A 20,135-nucleotide genomic window follows, 5' to 3' on the forward strand; every position below is an offset into this window, starting at 1 on the left:
CTCGTGACGTAATCATTTAAATTAGAGCGATGATTTTATAATCCGTCTGTTGTTTGGCGTTCTATTTATCGATAATTACCTGCTTAAACTGAAATATGTACTAAAATAAACGCACGTCCCACTCTAGTAGTATTATTAGGACAAGTTGATTGTTTTTATTGCACTTGTGATATCCTGTTTGTGTTATGCGGTATGGGAACTTCTTGTGGTGGTACGTGTCACATATAATGGTGAAATATGGTGTTGATCTTTTTTTGGTATTTATATGTAAATTCCGATAAAAAGTACATCATGTGTGTCCAAACGGGAATAAAACTAAAGTTAATAATCGATGTTTCGATTGTATTGTTATTAATTTATGATTCAGGAGTAAAACCATATTATGTTGGTAATATTTACTTGAATACAATATTTATATATAACTATTAATAGGTATGTTAAATTATATTTGTGGTTTGTTTTTTTTTTTGGTTCTTTGTGTTCATACAATACATTCGTGTGACTAGTATAATAATAGAAACACAACACTCTTTTACGCTACAAATTCCCCTAAAATATTTGTAAATATCGTGTTTGTCAAGAAATAGCACGCTTCAGTGGCGATGAAAGCAGTTAGTACTTTTGTAGCGACTGCGCAACGACACTGAGCATACACTGATAAGTCACTGCATGCCGTGACTCAACGCAATATGGTCACGTGTCTTAAAGTGTTTACGTATCCGATATCCGTTTAGCTCTATCGAGGTCAGCTATACATTCCACGACTACACACGTCACGAAATGTATGCAATGTCATCAGTGTGTCCCTATCCGTGACGCATTTCAAATGCCACTTCTTTCCGCTTGTACAGTATCCGAATGGATTAATCGTCAGTCATCGTACTCGGTACGCAGGCGTAGAACCGACTTGAAGCAGGCGATTGTCAGGAAGTGTAATATCCACCAATACTCTCTCGGCCACGTATTTCTCGGCTTAAACAGAATAATATCACAATCTGTTTTGAACTTTCGACTGAATTTGGAATGAGGCGGAGGTAGTAAGTGCCCTTGTGCGAGTCTAAAAAATCCGTGACAGTTTTGTCTGACTGTTTTATTGTGCTGTCGAACTGTGGCTACAGTAGTAGTAGAGGTAATGTACACAGCGAGGATGCATCGTCAACATTGTTATCTGTGTGATTTGCCGCGAATGCCATGGGCTATGATACATGATTTCTCTGAACCAGTCTGTCGCGGTTGTGTGAATTATGAAGGCCCAGATCGTATCGAACCGGTTATTGAAGTGGCTAAGCAGATGAAACGCTCTCATGGATTTTATCAGGAGAGTAAATGCTTAGGGAAAAACGGACAAACTACGGTGGTGAGTGTACCGTCTAGACCGACAACACTGCATGAAAGTAGTAATGTAAATCATGTTGAACCGTCCCCTCGTCAGCCACCAACATCTTTGACAGGAGGACCTATACATCTTGACCGGTACCAATTACATGATCACCCTCGATCAAGGACTATCCAGCAAGGACTAATACATGAAATGTCAATGGCACAATCGAGAGTGGTCAGTTCAGGCATGCCGTCCTTTCACGAAGAGAGTCATGAAATGACAACGAGGCGGACACCAACAGGAGGACCGCCCAATCATCCAGCACCAAATTTAATACGACATCTTCTACCCCCGGGTTTTCCACCTGGGTACCTACCAAGCCACACGGTCGCACCGTCAGCTTTAATGTCTGTCGCACAATCAGCTAAACGAACCTCGTCAGATAGAGATAGAGAAGAAAAGTTTAGCCCCTCAGAAAACCCAGATCGTATCATAGGACCAGTTTGTATAGAGGACTTTAGTCACAAGCCACAACCAGTAAGGCAGGCTTTGGCAACTCTTTCAAATTGCACGCCATTCGGTGTTAGATTCAAGAAGGATCATTCTTTAAAAGGCCGTGTTTTTGCTTTCGATGCTATCTATAAACAAGGAACCGACTACGAACTAAAACTATATGTTGAATACCCAACAGGGTCTGGAAATATATACTCAAGCGCTTCGGGTGTAGCTAAACAAATGTATCATGACTCGCCAAAAGAATATGGCAAATGTATATCTTCTGGATATAAATACTTGGAATATGAAAAGAAGCATGGGTCTGGTGATTGGCGCTCTATTGGCGATATACTGTCTGAGCCTATACGGTTATTTAAAGAACAAGTAAATGTTGAAATGTTACCTCAACCGTATATAGATGCTAGTTGCCCAATGCCGCCGACAATAACGTCGGGGTCGATGATACGGGCAATGCCACCAAAACTGAAAAAGAGGAAAACATCGCCGAGCCCGGATTCAGAGACTGCTCCACCAAAACATAGCGATGAGTCGCCACGTTTACCATGGATGCCTCAGCCACAAGAGCTGACTAGTTCCAAACGGCCATCTACAATACCGTTAGGCTCTGTTCCTCCTAGTTCCACCTCTGTATCGCCATTGAGCAATCCAACATCAAGTTCACCCCCGGCATCTGCAAGCTCCTCGCAAGGAGGACCATCGCCAATGGCGTCGTTGATATCAGTAACAGACAACCTCGTATCAAATACGCCAGCAAGTTCACCCATGAAACCAAGTGTGAGTGCCCCTTCTTCTCTGCAAGTCGGCACCCCAACCGGCGATAAGAATCCGATATTGGTTTCTCCGAATTCTGGACCTCAACGTCGTGGAATTTACCGAGGACAGGACCCATGCATTTCGTCAAATAACAACGGAGTGCCAGACTCGTCTGTGCCACCAAGTGTTCTCCGATGCACCCTGTGTCACGAACGTTTAGAGGACACTCATTTCGTACAATGCCCGTCTGTGCTTAGTCATAAATTCTGCTTCCCATGTTCTAGGGAAAGCATTAAGAAACAAGGAGCCGGCTCTGAGGTGTATTGTCCAGGAGGTCAAAAATGTCCACTAGTTGGAACGAAGACTCCGTGGGCATTTATGCAAGGTGAAATCGCGACCATTCTTGGTGAAGCGCCTGTTGTGAAAGTGAAAAGAGAAAAGGACACTTCTTGAACATATTGTCATGGACTTGTTTGAAGGTACTGTACATGGTCACGTCCTTTTGGTATCAAAATAACAACAGTACATTTTAACATGGTTTTAAAAAGCTCGTATGTATCATGGATACTATTTGTTGGACACACAACGATTAATTCAAAATGCTTTTAACTGTAATCCTTTTATGTAAAGGAGTCGTCGATATTGTTACGTAAGCAAGATCTATTGTAAATGAATATAGAAAATGTAAATATTTTTATATATAAAAAATTTCATTGACTTTCAAACGGGATATTGCAACAACAAAAATAGAAAATTGCGATATATTTCAATGAAATATTTTAAAAATAAAACTGCAGCTTTATAACTACTGTAATCAGTGTATGTATGTATAAATTGTATTTTTGCTTTAAATATGAAACTATTTTAACAGACACATTTATGAAATGTTTATGCCTGAAGAGAACGTTCTTTTTGGGAGTTTTTTTTTTAACACGGAAATGAATTCCAATTTTTGAATGTATGTAATCGGGTAGTAATTGAATAAATTGTTTACCGAAGTTGTGTACAAACTACTTCTCATTTTGGTTTTTAACAGGAAAGAACCGAAAAACGAATGTAAAATCCGCTTTTAAAAACGGAATTGCCACTTCCCCAATGAACGACTTTTTGCCTTTGTTGTGGCCTAACCGGAAAATCTAGGCTTCTGCTTTTCTGACGGCCATGTCTTGAGGCCATGGTAATATTTTTTGGATGTGGGCCAACTTGTGATAAGGAAATCATTATTATAGTCAATAACCTTTCACAGAATATAAAAATTATTTTTAGACAAGTACAAAGCATGATGGGATAGAATTCCAGCGGATAAATGACTCATTATTTGACTGATATAGGACGTGATGTAGAAGGTCGTTAACAATTGATTTTTCCCTGTCGTTCACACCCTCATGGTCAAAATCATTGTTCTCGTGTTTATTTCCTTTCTACAAAATAATGAGACCACATGGCAGCATTGTCGCGCCACCCAAGTTATTAATTTTGTAGAAAATACAGTACTACAAATATGTAGGCCTACCTCGCATATAAAGCCTGTTTTGCATTAGCGAATATATACGCGTAAATCGGACATTCATGAGGCCTGATTTGTTGCGCCTTTTTTCTCGTCAGAAAAAGTAAAATGATAATACGCATGCGCAGTATTCAACGCTTTTGATTCGCGCGAAAAATCACCGAATGAAAATCAGCCATTTAACGTAATAAATAGCAGCGGCCAAATAACTGTTCGTTTGGTAATACAGTAGTTAGGAAATTTGGGCGTATTTTTATATACATACATATTATATACATTTTTTTAGTACTACTGTAGTAGATATGTTTTCTCTTGAAACAAATGAATTTGTGGAAAATGACATTCTATTAATAGTATTCATGGTCGTACGTTACGATTTTGTTTTTCCATTTAGTATTATATCGATCGTAATGGATCGGTACTTTTGTCTAATTATACGCTGTAAAGCTACAAGACAAACAATTAGTTCAGAACATACTGTGGTGAATGTTGAACTTGCATGATACGTTGATAGCTGGCCGCTGTAAAATATTATGATGACGCACTGGACCGTGACGATCACCTTTAGTTAAAGGAATGCCGCAGGTGATATTTACGTCACGGTTGTAAATAGCCTATGAAAAACAAATGACGTAAGCACCGCGAGGAGCCGCGCTTGAACAATGGATTTGTAAGCGACGACCTCCCAGACAGAATACAATTTATGACTGGAAACTAACAGGAAACGTTCGTGTTGAGTTGGACTAAGCCCAGGGCTTTGTTTAGACTTCCTGGTTTGTCCTACCCTCGATATCGAAACAAAAAAATATACCCACAACTTGTATTCAATTACTAAATCTTTGTTGTGCGGCGGTTTACTTGTTGGCGTTACGCTACTAGGTTGATCGTACCGCTTGTATTTCTAGCTAATTGTGCGGCAATTCCACGTATTTTTCAGTGAGTGTTGGCTATACACTACTAGAAAGTAAAAACATTCGAATTCGCGCTTGACTTACCAACCTAAGGCTAAGCTAAACTGAAACCTCTCTCATTTCGAATCGAATAAATTTTTTATGAATATCGGAAAATAAATTTCATTATTATTCCTTCCTTAATAAACTCCATATATTGAATGTACAGTAATACTATAAGTATATTATTATATTATAATTATCATAATGCATATGTGAATTCAACAGTTTTTGAGTGGGTGAAATTTGAGACATGAATTGATAATAAAATTATATTAATTTGGATGCGAGAATAGTTTTATATCGGTAACACTCAATCACGTGGGCGGTGCATCCGTGTAAAAATGGAATTTTACTTTTAATCGTTGTAAAATAAATAACGGAACAAAACAATCTGCATGTCGAACAGAGGTAAACATAATAACGCGCGTAATCAACTCAGGGGGTGCTGTGTACCAAATCATGAAACCCGTTTATCAAACACGTGGGGAAACTACCAGCGCGGAACGGGCGGCTATTCAGTGTGTGCGTTGTTTAACGTGTGTATGTGTTTGACCATGGATTAAAGAATAGAAGGATATGCATCGACGTGAGATCAAGGGTTCCTTGACTCTCGCCGACAGACTGCGGACCGCCCACAATGTTACAGTTTAATTAACCGCAGGGTAACAACGAAACGGTCGCGTGCCTAATATATTGTTTACTGCACATGTGCAACGACATTTAACCTAGTTGGCTACGCTTCTTTCGCGCGTTCTTTGGTTGCATGATGTTTATGGTCAACTATTGACTATGTTGGTTTCTGCCGCGATTGATCTACGCTAATGATTTTTTTATGATGATTAAAGTAGCATTTTATGACCTGTAGTAGCCCTACATCTGAGACAATAACTATTAGTTGTCTCATTTGTTGTAAAATTACAAAATCAGCAAGAATGCTAGCCTAGCTAGGCCTTGTACTAACTAGGCTAAACTGGGCTAGTAAACCCTATGATTTGCCGACATTGATACTGCCTAGGTAGGCCTAGGCTAATCTTAAATACTCACCGTTGTCTTACTTCTTGTGTGAATAATAATAGGTAGGCCTACTTCGTTTGTTCGTGATCAAGTTTGCCCTGCGTGTACTTTTCAAAACGACCGCTAGGTAACGAATCGCAACTATACATAGCCAGCCAATCCCGGATCAGGGATCGCTGTTTTCATTCAATTAGGCCCGGTGATTGGATGTGATGTGGATGACATAACCACTAGCCAATCACCAGGCACTACAGTTTAAATATAATCACATCGATAATTAAGGAGATTTATGAAGAAACCACTGCTTAGCCATATATTAAAAAACACGATTGTTGTATGTCTGAACACCGGCCACGCTAACAACATACATGGTCAAATGCAAAATTTAATATTCTATAGATTAACGCAATTTTTAATGACAGAAGATGGCAGGCAAATAAAGATAATTCAAATATAAAAATTGCATATTTTATTAATATTACCAACTACTTAAAATTACCAGTCGTAAGAAAGTGAACTTTTCGTAGTCCGATTGTGATGAAACTAAAACAGAATTATTCAGCAATATATGTTTGTTATCAATTAATCATCGACGCAGACATGTCAATAGAACATTCAGACTGCGCATACGATTTCTACATGGTTACGTTTTGGTCTCAAAAAAATGTAACAGTTGATTCGCAGCGTTTTACAGAGGGCCGCGGTTAGAGACATGGAGTTCAATGAACGTGTTTGTTTGATTGGCAGCAGTGCTTTAGTATAGGCAAGCGCGTTGTAAAATCGTTTGATGTCACCGTCGATGCATATCCTTCTATTCTTTAATCCATGGTTTGACAGTAGAAGTGAACTTTACTATTAAATGTTGATATGATAAATCATAAATAACCTTCGTGATTTTTAGCAATTTTTGACTTTTCCAATTGATGGATACTCCAGCTGGCAATCCCTTGTTCGGATTGGAAAAGATGCTAGAAAAAAGTAGGTCAATATTTGACATATAATGTGGAGGACTTTCCCAGTTTCTATAGTAACATATCGCAATTAGCCTACTAGATGAAACATGAAACCACACTGCCTGGTTTTGACCAATGGTTTCAAGTACTAGATGGATGAATGAATGAGATGCTACCCTAGTAACTGTTGTAGTTGTACAGACAGACCTTTTATTTTGAAAGGAATATCACATCTAGATCATTATAATTCATACTAAGTTAACTATTAATAAATAATACCCATCTTTACAAATACATAGACCTATGCTTATTTTATAGAACAAAAATTATATTTGTTGAAACCAAGACATACAGTAGTACAGTGTTAATATCACTGGTATCCAATATTCAGGACCGTAGCCAGGATCTGTCAAAGGGGGGTTCGGACACTAAGTAATTGGGTCAACCCCCCCCCCCCCCCCCCCCCATTAAGGGGACACCACTATTGAGGTAATACTTTAGGTTATAAAACCGTGTCCCCTTAGTAGCTGTTCCACTTTATTTCCTTTCTGTGTCTAGATCGAATAATTATTCTGTTGTGACAATGAACGAATAAATAATATCCGTTGTTGTTTTCATACATCATGTGAGTTGTTTGTTCAAATCAGAATAGTTGAAAGACCTCTTTTAAAATAAGGAAGGAAACCGAATAAAAAAAGATTAAATTATTTTAGGATCTTCATCACTTCCATATAAACATCCTGTGGATGATTTAATCACAAATACTAAATATTGATGGGTATATATCTGACTCACTCTTGCACAATTTATAAACTCTGTGCGACCTATTAAAAACTACCCAACCAAGCCCTCTGTATTTTCCTTGCCCCACAAAATATTTTCTCTTCCCCATTAGAGTTTTCCTCATAGAATTGTAAAAAAACTGTATCTGAAAACACTGCTTCAAATAGATATTATAAATTACTATATATTAATTAAAAAAATGAAAGGCATGGGTTTCCATGAACCTCCTTTAAGAGGACACTTTTGGGACACAATAAAGCGTCCTCTTAATAGTGGTTGGCAGTAGTGTTAAAACATATTGCCCCCATTCATGTCATGAGATAGTGTTCCCTTAAGATGGATTCTACTGTATCCAGATAACAATAATAAAACATACATTTATTTCCACAACTAATAGAGCAAAATACAGAGTAACATAATAAATATACAACCAATAATGAACATAATTAATATAATGCAAGAATTATATAAATGGAAAAAGGCCACAGCAAGCAAACTTTAAATTGATGCATGTGGCAACGTTGTTGAAACTATTATCTTTTACTACTATGGTACATAACATTGTGTAGTAATTTAGTACCTTCTTTCCACTAAATAATTAAATACATTTTTAATAAAGATTTTCATTTTGTTTGATGTTGATATATTATTAAAAAATATATATTTTTTCTGCGTTTGTTATAGTTTCACCACTTTTTAATCATTTTGGATTTGATTTAAAAAAAACATTGATGGTCTAGAGCAACATGAACGTTAGAACATGCAATAGCACATTTTGTTATTGCATTAAGTTCATTAGCTACAGTAGTTCATTGTAAATGATATCTATAGATAGGGCTGTCATCAACTAATTAAGTCTTGATTAATTAGCAGTGTGATGTCACCCTGACCAGCTGTTTCAAGTTAATTTATCATGACCAGACTGTAAAATAAACCAAGGTTCTCCACTGTTCCCCCCTCAACACATTCATTCTAATTTCCTTGCTTGTTGTGATGTATTTTATTTTGCGTATATCATTAGTCTGCTATCTTTAGCTTTAACTGTTCATTAACTGCTCGGTAGTGAACAGTCCTTGGCAGGAAAACGCTTGTGGATTGCCGAGATAAGATAGAATTATTAAAGAAGAAGAGACGGCCTTCCTTCACCGCGTTCCCTTTGGTACTCGTGTTTGTCCTAATCTTGCAGTGTTTTGTTGACAGTTGATAACAGTCGCTACTTGGTCAGGGACATTTGCTTTATAATTTAAATATGAAAGTCAAATGAATTATTTAAAACAAATAGTTTATGGAATTGCCATCTCTAGAAGAAAAGGTTGTAAATTCGGTGGTCCAGAGCGCCAGACTAGTGATATGTGGGTTGAACTCCCATCCGAGAATAACTTGCACATTTTTTGTCAAAAGTGTTCTCAATGTATTTAGTATATAGTATAAAGACAAAATTCTACTTTTCTACTTTTTTCAATTCAAATTTTAAAGAATATACCATAGATATACTATAAACTACTAGAGGGTCAACCTGAAGACAGCGATGTGAAGAGGACAGAAAAAATATTTTGTCTGAAATATTATACAGTATTTAAAATAATAACCTCAAATCAGAACAACACAAAACAGAGTTCCTATTGTTATTCGCAATAAAACTAATTTCTTGGTAAAATTTGACATTTTTGCATATGAGTATTGAATAAAAATACTTTCTCGTATTGATTCTCTGAATAGGCTGCAATGTAGTAGTGCTTCAGGAGAAGCCTCTATTAAGGGCACAGTTTTCTGTGTCACATACAAACAAGTAGTGTATTATTTAATTTTATAGTTAGTAAGTGTATCCTTGTTTTATTTCATTGTAATTGTTTTATTATCTGCTTTTGTTTTTTGCTTCTGTAATTGTTTTATTATTTTTGATTTGATATCTGCTTTTTACATTTATTTTTGTTGGTGTTTTCCTTTGAGCACGGTCTTACTGAAAAACAACTTTTAGTTGAGTTAAGTATCCGTGATTAAATAAAGCTTATTATTATTATTATTATTATAGTTGAAGTACTGTGTATTTTTCAAACTTCAGACAACACCTATTAAGAGGTCACTTCGTTTTGTCTTGAAGTAATATTAATATAAAAACAAGAATAGATTTTCTACTTTGAAAACATTGCTTGCGAAAACGAAACTAACTCGACTAAAATTTGAGTGACAAGCAGATTGCTAAATCACGAGTCTAATTCATTTGCGGAAAAAAAAAATCCAGATTGAGAGGAAATACTGATTCATAACAACGTGGTGGAACACGGTAACAACCATGTGCTTTCTTTGTTCTGTCAGCACGTTATTCTGGAGTTTGTAACTTATTTAAAGCCAAATGCACCTTGTCATGGTAATTGCGGTATTTCTTATAGCTTCTCTGTTTTTTCCCTAGTCATGATTCACAAGATCAGGATGTTAAAGCTAGGTTGTTGATGGGGTGTGAACCGGCTAGGCACTATTTTCAACTGATTACGTGTTATGCCTTACTTGCGAAACAAGTTTACCTTAACATTAAAATTAAGAGGTACTTCTTAAGGGTTACAAAACTTCAGAAAAAAAGTGTTTTAATCGGTGTCCTTTGGATTTACTGGGGCTTTGGAAACCTAAGTTGACCCTGAACATTTCACTGAATTATTTTTTTTTAATTATGAAAATAATGCTGCAGTTCACACAGAAATTTGAAAATTGTTTTGTTTAAATTTGGTAAGCATGACCTAGTAATCTCAGGAGTAGTAATGGCAAACCATCGAGTGGCTGAGCGGTTAAGTCAGTGGAACCAAATAAATCAATATGATATGGGTTTAAGGCTCTCTCGCACTATGGTTCTGGTAGTAGAACAGATAAGGACTATCAACTATAGGTCCAGTGTAAGAGCCAGTACATTAGAGATGAGTAGAGGGTTACCCCAGTGTACTACAGTAGCTCACACAGTGGACAGTCAAAATAGTGCCGTAGTTGGCAGCACCGACATGATGTGGTCCTTAGGTAAGAAGCATGTAGTTGAAAAGTGTAACATCTAAGTCCACAGCGCATTGAGACGACATTAAATATGCTATATAAATACATTAACCTCTAGGTTTAATGGGGATTTCTTGATTATAATATACGGCCATACTGCTTTGAAACACCGGTTCTCGTCAGATCACCGAAGTTAAGCAACGTTGGGCCCGGTTGCGTTCTGGATGGGAGACCGTCTAGAAATTGTGGCGGGTGCTGTATATACTGAAGAGTGATGGTGTAATGGTAATATCGGACTAGCATGTGATAGGCATGGGTTCGAGGTTATCTGTACCATACTAATTGCATCCTTAGGCAAGATGCTTTACTCTCATTGCCTAATCTGGTAGGCGCTGCACTGCTGGCTGCCGTGGGTCCGTGGAGGGCCTAATCCGAATTTCCTCACTGAGGACAAATATTAATACAAAAAAAATAAAAAATAAAAAAATTAAACATCCTAAAACATGTTATACAGTATATGGTTTATCTTTATCCTTAAGCCAAACATACAACTCTCATTTCCTTTCTAGCTGATTTTATTTTGTCACTTAAAATTATCATTTGTAAAAGAAACTTCATTGGTTAGAGCTTTGCGTAAACCGCACACCCTAACTCTATTTCCAGCTGCTTGCATTTTAACATGTTCCAAACTTAGTATGACTTATATGAGATTATTGATACTGGCTTACTACTGTAGATAACCAATTCAGATCTTACTGAATTACATAATAATTTTATGTTAAACTTGTATAAGTATGACATCATTTTAAAGGATGTTCATATTATGTTTCATGGTTAATGTTAGGGTGTGTGAATAAGTACACATATATATCAATGTTGAATTAATACATTACATGTTTCATATTAATCAGACGAATACAGAAGCATTTATTGATGCTTTTTAGTTTATCATGACTTAAAAGATGTTTCTTTTAGCTTGAGTGTGAACGGATTTCTACATATAAAAATATACAGTACATAAGGTATAATACGTAAAATATGTTTTTAATATTTTATACAGTGACCATATGAGTGATAATATATAACCTTGTTGACACAAAAAGGCGTAATTTTTTATTGTAGATGTACTGTAAACACAGACTATTATTAAAAATGGAAATTAACACTTATTCAAGACCAAACCTATTCAAAACAAGAACTTATTTGAAATAATGACATAAAATTGAAATTATCATTTTAAACACAATTATTTGGATTAAGAGACTTACTTATTCAAAATAACACTTATTCATAATCACATAATTGAAAATGAGCATTTAATGGGCAATGAAAACAACATATTTAATGCAATACCTATTCAAATAATCATATAATTGAAAATTAGCATGAAAGTAAATATTTTGATTATAACCACTTACTCAGAATTATCACTTATATAAGACTTATTCAAAAAAGTACTTAATCAAAATAATAAATGAAAATGAGCATATGAGCACAAATATTTGGATTATTATAAGCACTTATTCAGAATCTGAACTTATTTCAGACAATTAAAGACTTAGATTATTCAAAATAAGCACTTATTTGAAATTATCATTTAAATAGAGAATTGGCATAAAACATAGGATTATTTAGCAGTTATTCAGAACTTATTACAATGATTCAAAACAAGCACTTACAAATTTGGCATAACAATTTGGCTTATAATTTAATTGTTGTCTAGCATTTGTTTTCAAAATCTGTATATCTTTTTTTAGAATGAGATAAGCTCTTACTTATTCAAAGTGAGCACTTATTGAAAACAGTCACTTTATTCTTACTTAATGGACACTGTATAATTAATAAGGATAACTTAAGGCGCTCTCCTGTTTCCTTACTTTAATTCTCCTTTCAAAATCTTTGATATACAACTGCTGCAGTCCGTCTTGATATGTTACAAGTTAGGCAATCATTTTAAGTGCAATTTAAGGTTGGTCCTCATTTATATGATATCATCTCTATACCACCTGTTGGCTATAAATTAGCCTATTTATTTTGTAATTCAGTTCTCTGCACTGTATTGCATTAGCCTCATTTAGGGTTTTAAGCAAAAAAAACAAATATCTATTACTGTCTAGGCCCACTCCACTGATAGTTCAAATACCCGGCATCACAATCTTATGAAATGATATGGAACGTTATTGTGATGATTGGACAGCATGTAAATTAGACATGGGGAATGAGGGTGAGGTTAATCCATAAAAGGCTGTGAAAAGCACCCACTTGAAGGTTGACTGTTTAGGGTGAGGGGGGGGGGGGGGGTGGTGGGAGTGGGGAGTTAGGGATGTTGAATAAAAAAAGTAAATTCAATCCTTATTTGTTTACGGTACACTGTTGGACATAATTTGCTTGTGAACCGTGTTGTGTTACTACATACTTTATCAATAATATCTTATAATAACTATTTTATCAGTGTCATCATTCCAAACACTGGTCATTGGTCAAAATTGAACTTGAGAGGGTGACATCACCCCAATATGTTAGGTATCTCATAATATCCCTTCAGCTGTTATATACTCGGAAAAAAAGAATTTAATTTTAAGGATTTAATTTTTTTTAAGGGAAAGTAAGTGATTTTAACTCAATAGGTTTTGAAGGCCATGACGTCAAACACAAATACCATATTACAAATTTCCCCGAAATGACCGCATACAAGTTTCAGAGTTCAAAATAAACTCCTTTCATGTACTTTCATGTATCTATGGACAATATATAAATCACTTTCATAAAATTCTTTTATGAATTTCATTGTCATTCTTGAACCACCTGTATAAATTAAATATTCAAATTTGAATTTACATATTATATGCAAGTTTATATTATTTTTTTCTAGATTTTGAACAATAATTTTTGTAAAAACAGGACTTGTACAGAAAATAATTGTTTACTGCAGATATATAAATATACATACATACATACAGTATTATTTATTTGGTAATATGCAAATTTGGAAAGTTTTGGTCAATTATTGGCCCATGTTTGTTTAAATTGTCTTTATTTACTCGGCTGTTCCTTTACAACGGATTCAATCTATATAATGATTAATGGTGATGTACCCCGTGATGTAAGTAAGTATAACTGCAGTAAACACAGTAGCATTACTTCAGTAAATTTGACATGTTGACAAATTTGATGACATTAGTGATTGACATGGTTACTATGTATTACTGTGTATTCTCTGGTGGCCAGTCTAGCACAGGAAATCACTAGTAGTTACCACACTATCTACAATTAAACAAACGTTATAAAAGATATAAAAATATACAAGTAATATTGTACAACAGAAAAGCTATCTCCGAATACATGTGTTTTTTTTTTTTATCTAGTAAATAAATTACAGTAGAACCTTGGGACACTTTAGGTGGGGGATGTCCCTATAAAAGTTGACACTTCCCTAAATGAACAGTCAACCCCTATCAAGAGGCTACCTCTATAAATGTCAGTTATTTTCTATATTTCAAATTTTCTTATTCAGATTTTTAGTCTTATGTAATTAATTATATTTTTTGGTTTTTGTTTTTCTTTTACTTTTCTGTTTTTGCTGTATTTTGCATATTGTATCTGTTCTGAGGTTTCCAAATGATCAGCAAATGCTGGATGGATCACCCTCATTAAATATGGTTAAAATAAAAATAAATAAAATAAAAAATAAAGTGCTGACTATATTATTAAACTTTATGTGATTTGATGTGCCCATCACATATGATGATGTCATATCACTACTATATTTGGACATATCACTACTATATTTGGGCACATCACACTTTCTTGTCAAATAGTTTGACGTACATTCAACCCCTATTCAGGGGACACCTTTATTAACTCTTTGTTGGATCCTGTAGGTGTCAGTTACAAATGTGTGATATGCTAGTGATATGCCCAAATATAGTAAGTGATATGCCCAAATATAGTAGTTATATGCCCAAATATAGTAGTGATATGACATCATCATATGTGATGGGCACATCACATTTTTTGTCACATAAAGAATAGTGTAGACAGAGCTTTAGAAGCAATGTCTCTCTATAAGATGTTATCTGCCAATATATTTGTAATGTCATTAACAATATAATGCTTCATGATTCCAGCTAGATAATTATTTGTGACAGCATCATTCAACATAAAAAGATATTCAATTACATCATTCTTTTTAAACTAAAGTATGCTAGATAAAGATTTTTATTTTCTCTGTTATTAAATCCAGAAAGAGGTCTTGCCACTAGAGCAAACTCCTTAAAATGGCCGCCATATATCTGTTGAACAATATTATTTAGTAAAATTAATTTATGGCCTAAAATGTTAGGAAAACACCTAAATCAGCACAATCAGTACAGTTTTTGTAAAAATTTTTAATGCCAATAAAATGAATAATTTCTTGGAAATGCCTCAGTTTAAGTATACAAATAAAACGAATAATTTCTTGGTCAATTTCTTGGTAAAAGAATACGTTCTTGTGTTGACACAACACAGACATAGTAGAGTGTGACTGAATAGGGAATGTGACTTGAAAGTAGAATCGCCTCATATGATGCAGCCACATTACGTTGTGGTCCCTCTGCGTGGTGATAGCCATCAGATTACCCCGTGTTTGGGACCAGCTTCACATATCATTGACCGATGCTGCAGTCCTAGAAAGCCCATCAGCCTTCATTAGAAAAGTTCACATTCATTTTGATTCACTTTAACTGTATTTTATGTCTTTTATGTGTAAATTAACTTTGTGGTTGGGTCATCCGGCTCAGCTACAGTGATTAATTTCACTAAGGTTGACCCTGGTCTCCCCAATTTCAGTTTTTTTTTGTGTTATGTATATACTGAAATAGACCGAATAATAAATGAAATGAAAATGAAATGAATCAGTTTTGAATTCACTGTGGTTTCATTAAGTTCACTCTCTAGTTGATTATAATAAACTCTTTAGAATGGAATTTAGATACATCAACTCATTTATTCAGACTTATTATATAAACATAGCTACTAAACTATACTGGTATCATATCAGCCTTATGACGTATATTATTTTAATCTTCTAATAATAATTACATATCCAGATATAAAATCTGAGAAAGAAGATATTTTCATAATTAATATGATATCAGGTGACTGACATTATACTAATCTTTGTTTTCAGTGAAACATTTAATATTGCGATATCAGTTAATTCTCTTAGTAATATTTTGATATTACATCTTATATCATCAAAATATCCCTATTATAGGTTTTGAATTGATATCTTATCAGTTGTATTTATATTAATATCATTTTTTGTTTTGTTTCGTGTTATGTACAGTAAAGAACACCTTCGGGGCATCACAACATTTTCCCATAAAATGACGAATTATGTTTTAACACTATGGTCAACCCCTATTCAGTGGACACTTAATTGTTAAGGGTCCCTTAATAGGGTTATACTGTATACATTTACAAACATATTTGATAAAGAAATTGGTGTGGATAGCTTATTTACCATTAAGCTTCATTGCTTTTCAGATCCAAAAGGTCATAGTTTGTCCAAATACACAGGCCTAAAGATCTTATGCTTTGCTGGTAAAATCAATTATTTCAGGCGATGCTTGTACCCTTCATACTCATAGTCCACTTTCAGACCATTGTGGGTCTTTCAGATCATATGTGAACATTAAAATTGTATTGCAGAAAAGTTGCAATTTCTAATAGGCCTACACTATAATATAATATGTCATAGATTTCGAGACAGGATGTTAATAGTATGTTGTTTGTCATGTGCTACATCATTAAACCATGCCAAGGCTGCGTTTATATACTTTAGCTTTTCTCCAGATGTTTTATTTTATGACTTTATATTAATAATTCATCCACACTAAAATAGAAGTATCCTGGGTAGGATATCAATTGCAGCCTGGTTAAAAACTCAAATGTATGAGCAATATATTTGGTGATTTAAAAAAATCAGTTAAAAATCACTTTGAGGATGACGTCTAGAAGTACGTATACAGTGGAAACCTTCCTATGGGGGACTATTGAGGGAAACATGTATTGGGAAGCAGTATGTTTTAATGGACAACCCCTATTCAGGATCATGCAACACTTTTTTATCAAACTGTATGTGACAACAAATATGATGTGCCTGTATATGGACATGATGATGTCATATCACACTACCATATTTGGGCACATCACACTTTTTTTTACAAATTAGAGGTGGTACTGTATTGAAAATTACTTACCATTTTGTCTTTATTGCGTATATTTTCATAGGAAGTATTCCTAAGATTTTAATCTCTTCTTTTCTAGGTATTGGTCTACTATGTCAAGGATTGAGACATTTTCCTTGGCAAATTCCCAATTTATTTTTTTATTCCTTATGCTGAATTATGAAAAAAAAAATTTTATTTAGTTCTTGTGTTTACAAAACAGTTTTTTTTTTGGTTGATTAATTTATCATTATGATAAAGAACAAAAAAAGCAAAAAAATGTTTATAAAAAGAAATATACAGTAATAAAAATCTCAACCTTCCTCCCCTCCTATCCTCCCCCTCCCACCTTCCTCCTCCCTCCCTTCCTCCCACCCTTCCTCCTACCCTTCCTCCCTTCCATTCCTCTTATCCTCCCTCTCACCCCTCTCACCCTCCCTCCCTCTCCTCTCATCCTCTCTCCTTCTCACCTCCTCTCATCCTCCCTCCTTCTCATCCCACCCCCTCTCTCTCCCTTCCCCTCTCATCCTCCCACCCATAGTTGGGCAGACTGTGACTGGGTAGTATTGGTAAAACAGCATCATGAGCTAGGCTTACACTAGCACTTGAACCACTGCTCCAGTCATGGGTAGTATTTGTAAAACAGCATCATGAGCTAGGCTTACACTAGCACTTGAACCACTGCTCCAGTCATGGGTAGTATTGGTAAAACAGCATCATGAGCTAGGCTTACACTAGCACTTGAACCACTGCTCCAGTCATCATACTAATATAATGTCAAATTGACTTTAGCACTAATATACTCGGAAGTAATGCTATTCTGTAGCATTCATCAACATCCCCTGATCCTACTGAAACAAATTACCCGCGGCACCATTGTTGCTCTCGTCATTTCTTATGGGATGCAAGGCACAAAATGAACAGTAACAGCGATGGTATTTTATTAGTAAAAGCTAGACACACTGTCTCCACTAACGTTAGTCTTTTAATTTGACTTCATTTCTGCACGATTTTCTCGGCGCAGTTTTGGGACTGAATTAAACTTTCTTTTGATGAATAATAATTTGGATCGGCATTCATAATTTGATGAAATGAAATATTTAAATTGAGACTGAGTTAGAATGTTTCTCGGAAGGGCAAACATTCGAAAATATTTCGTGCAATCAGTATTGATAGACTTTTGTCTCATTTATTTAACATTGCTAATTTAGTCAGCAGTTTGTTTATGTTATCTTAAGCGAGGTTTATTCCATAATTTGAAACGCCAATTAATTATGAATTTCAATTGAAAAAATGTATTTTATATTAATAGCAATTATTGTCAAGAAGTTTATTCACTAAGTTCAAGGATTTTTTAAATATTTTTTTTTATACTACCGTATATTTCGGTGTATAAGTCGCACCTGTGTATAAGACGCACCCCCTAACTGAGAGTAAAATATCGGAATTTTTTATATCGTCGATGTATAAGACGCACCTTATATTTCATCAAAACAATTTTTTATTAAATTGTAATCAATATATTGTAATAATATATTTTGTTATATCTACAACGGCGTCCTTTATTTAGGTTTTTTCTTACCTAGGCTCGGCCGTGCCCAGCCTCAACAAGTTCTTTCTAAACTTGATATTCATGAGTTTCGTACCCGCAACATCGAGTGCATGACCGTGTGTGTAACACACACGTGTGTGGGCTAGCCTCGCTCGATCATTTCGAGAGGGCGCACGTTTTCACGGACAATCGTATTCGATTAGTATCTATGTATCCGAGAAGTGTATACGCTAAGTCCATGCTATAATCAACTGGAGAATATCCTAGTCGAATACCGTACACCATGTGGCCGCCAAGAAGGGATTGCGCTAGGGGTACGGCGGTCGGCGATCGTGCGTATAACTATAAATAAATACATTCCCATCGTAAACGTTTACAAATGAAATTTTATTGGAGCGCCTAAAACAGCTCTATAATGAACAAATCTTTTCATCATATTTAGTATAACATCATGCTAAAATGCCTTAAAAACTAGGCAGAAGCAGGTTGCCGTTACGTTATTACACTGGGATCAGGTGCCGTTTTCGGCCACCTCGACTTATATGGACTATACCATTATTATGATAGGGGTGTGGTGTATTATGTTTTATGTAGAGAAGGGTGTCTATTGAATGGGAAGACAATACAATTGTTCTGTTATGTAACCTACAGTACAAACTACAAGGAACAATACAGAACATCAAAAACTAGCATGTTAAAAAGGCATGTTATTATTAGGTAGGCCTACTGTGTTAGGGAATGCCAAGATTTTGTAACAATATTACTATATTAACTAAAGATATTTTATATAAAACAAATTGTATAGACAAATTTAATGAAGAACCATCTACTAACTGGATAAAGCCATTTAGGAAAAATAATAAACAAGTTGATCATAACGACTGGTTTTCAAAGGCCCAAAGCAAAACGAAATTCCATGCAAAACAACGTTAACGGAATATACTATGTATAAACATGGAGTAAATGAATAAAGGAACCAAACTTTTGAACAATATTTGTTAGATAAAACTAATTTTAAGAGTATCAATTTAATTTAAAGCAAGATCAAACTCTCTAGATCTTGAGGTTCGTAGAAAATCCTGGTCAAATCATAACACAGGATTATGTAAGATGTGTAGTACAAACGAAAAAGAAACAGTAAACCATTTTTTATTTAAATGTCCTTCATTAAACTCTGTTGTTAGACAATAATTAAGTATGTACCGGGATAATTTTAATTGTGGACCTCAGTTAAAACACCACTTTATGCTAGACAATTTATTCACTGAAAATGAAACATTAGGAAAAATCTTTGATTTTTATTGTAAAACATATTTAATGAAAGCATGGGTTACTAGATCTACGATGTTATCCGCATTACCTCTCTCAACTAATTGATTAATATAGTAAACAAGCTACAGACATCTCTATGAGGATGTATCTGTAAGTTTTATTTATTAGGCCTATCCTGTATTTTTGTTCTGTTTTTATTTTTGTAGTTATATATATTGTACAATTTACGTATTATGTATTTTCATACAGATCTAATTAATTACTTTACATTTTGTTTTGATGTTATGTATTAGTATTTAGAACTTTGTGGCTTATGTTATTTG

The 20,135-nt window shown here is 34.8% G+C and overlaps 2 protein-coding genes and 1 long non-coding RNA gene across 3 annotated transcripts in view; 2 read left to right on the forward strand and 1 right to left on the reverse strand.

Moving 5' to 3' along the window:
* Nucleotides 1-20,135, forward strand: part of LOC140060506 (uncharacterized) — a 64,749-nt gene that overhangs the window by 16,022 nt on the left and 28,592 nt on the right. The gene's annotated exons all lie outside the window — the stretch shown is intronic.
* LOC140060587 (probable E3 ubiquitin-protein ligase IRF2BPL) lies at nt 830-4,338 on the forward strand. Its single transcript, XM_072106866.1, has one exon. The coding sequence runs from the start codon at nt 1,133-1,135 to the stop codon at nt 3,041-3,043; it is 1,911 nt and encodes a 636-aa protein (XP_071962967.1). The 5' UTR covers nt 830-1,132; the 3' UTR covers nt 3,044-4,338.
* LOC140061019 (uncharacterized) lies at nt 14,029-19,038 on the reverse strand. Its single transcript, XR_011847392.1, has 3 exons — nt 18,571-19,038; nt 17,022-17,161; nt 14,029-14,040 (listed from the first exon to the last, which is right to left on the reverse strand). It is a non-coding gene; the product is annotated as an uncharacterized lncRNA (long non-coding RNA).

The sequence above is a fragment of the Antedon mediterranea genome, chromosome 10 (assembly GCF_964355755.1).
Source record: "Antedon mediterranea chromosome 10, ecAntMedi1.1, whole genome shotgun sequence".
Lineage (NCBI taxonomy): Eukaryota > Metazoa > Echinodermata > Crinoidea > Comatulida > Antedonidae > Antedon > Antedon mediterranea.

Coding starts and splice junctions, on each gene's coding strand:
- LOC140060587 (XM_072106866.1), top strand. CDS start 1,133: ATGTACACAGCGAGGATGCATCGTCAACATTGTTATCTGTGTGATTTG.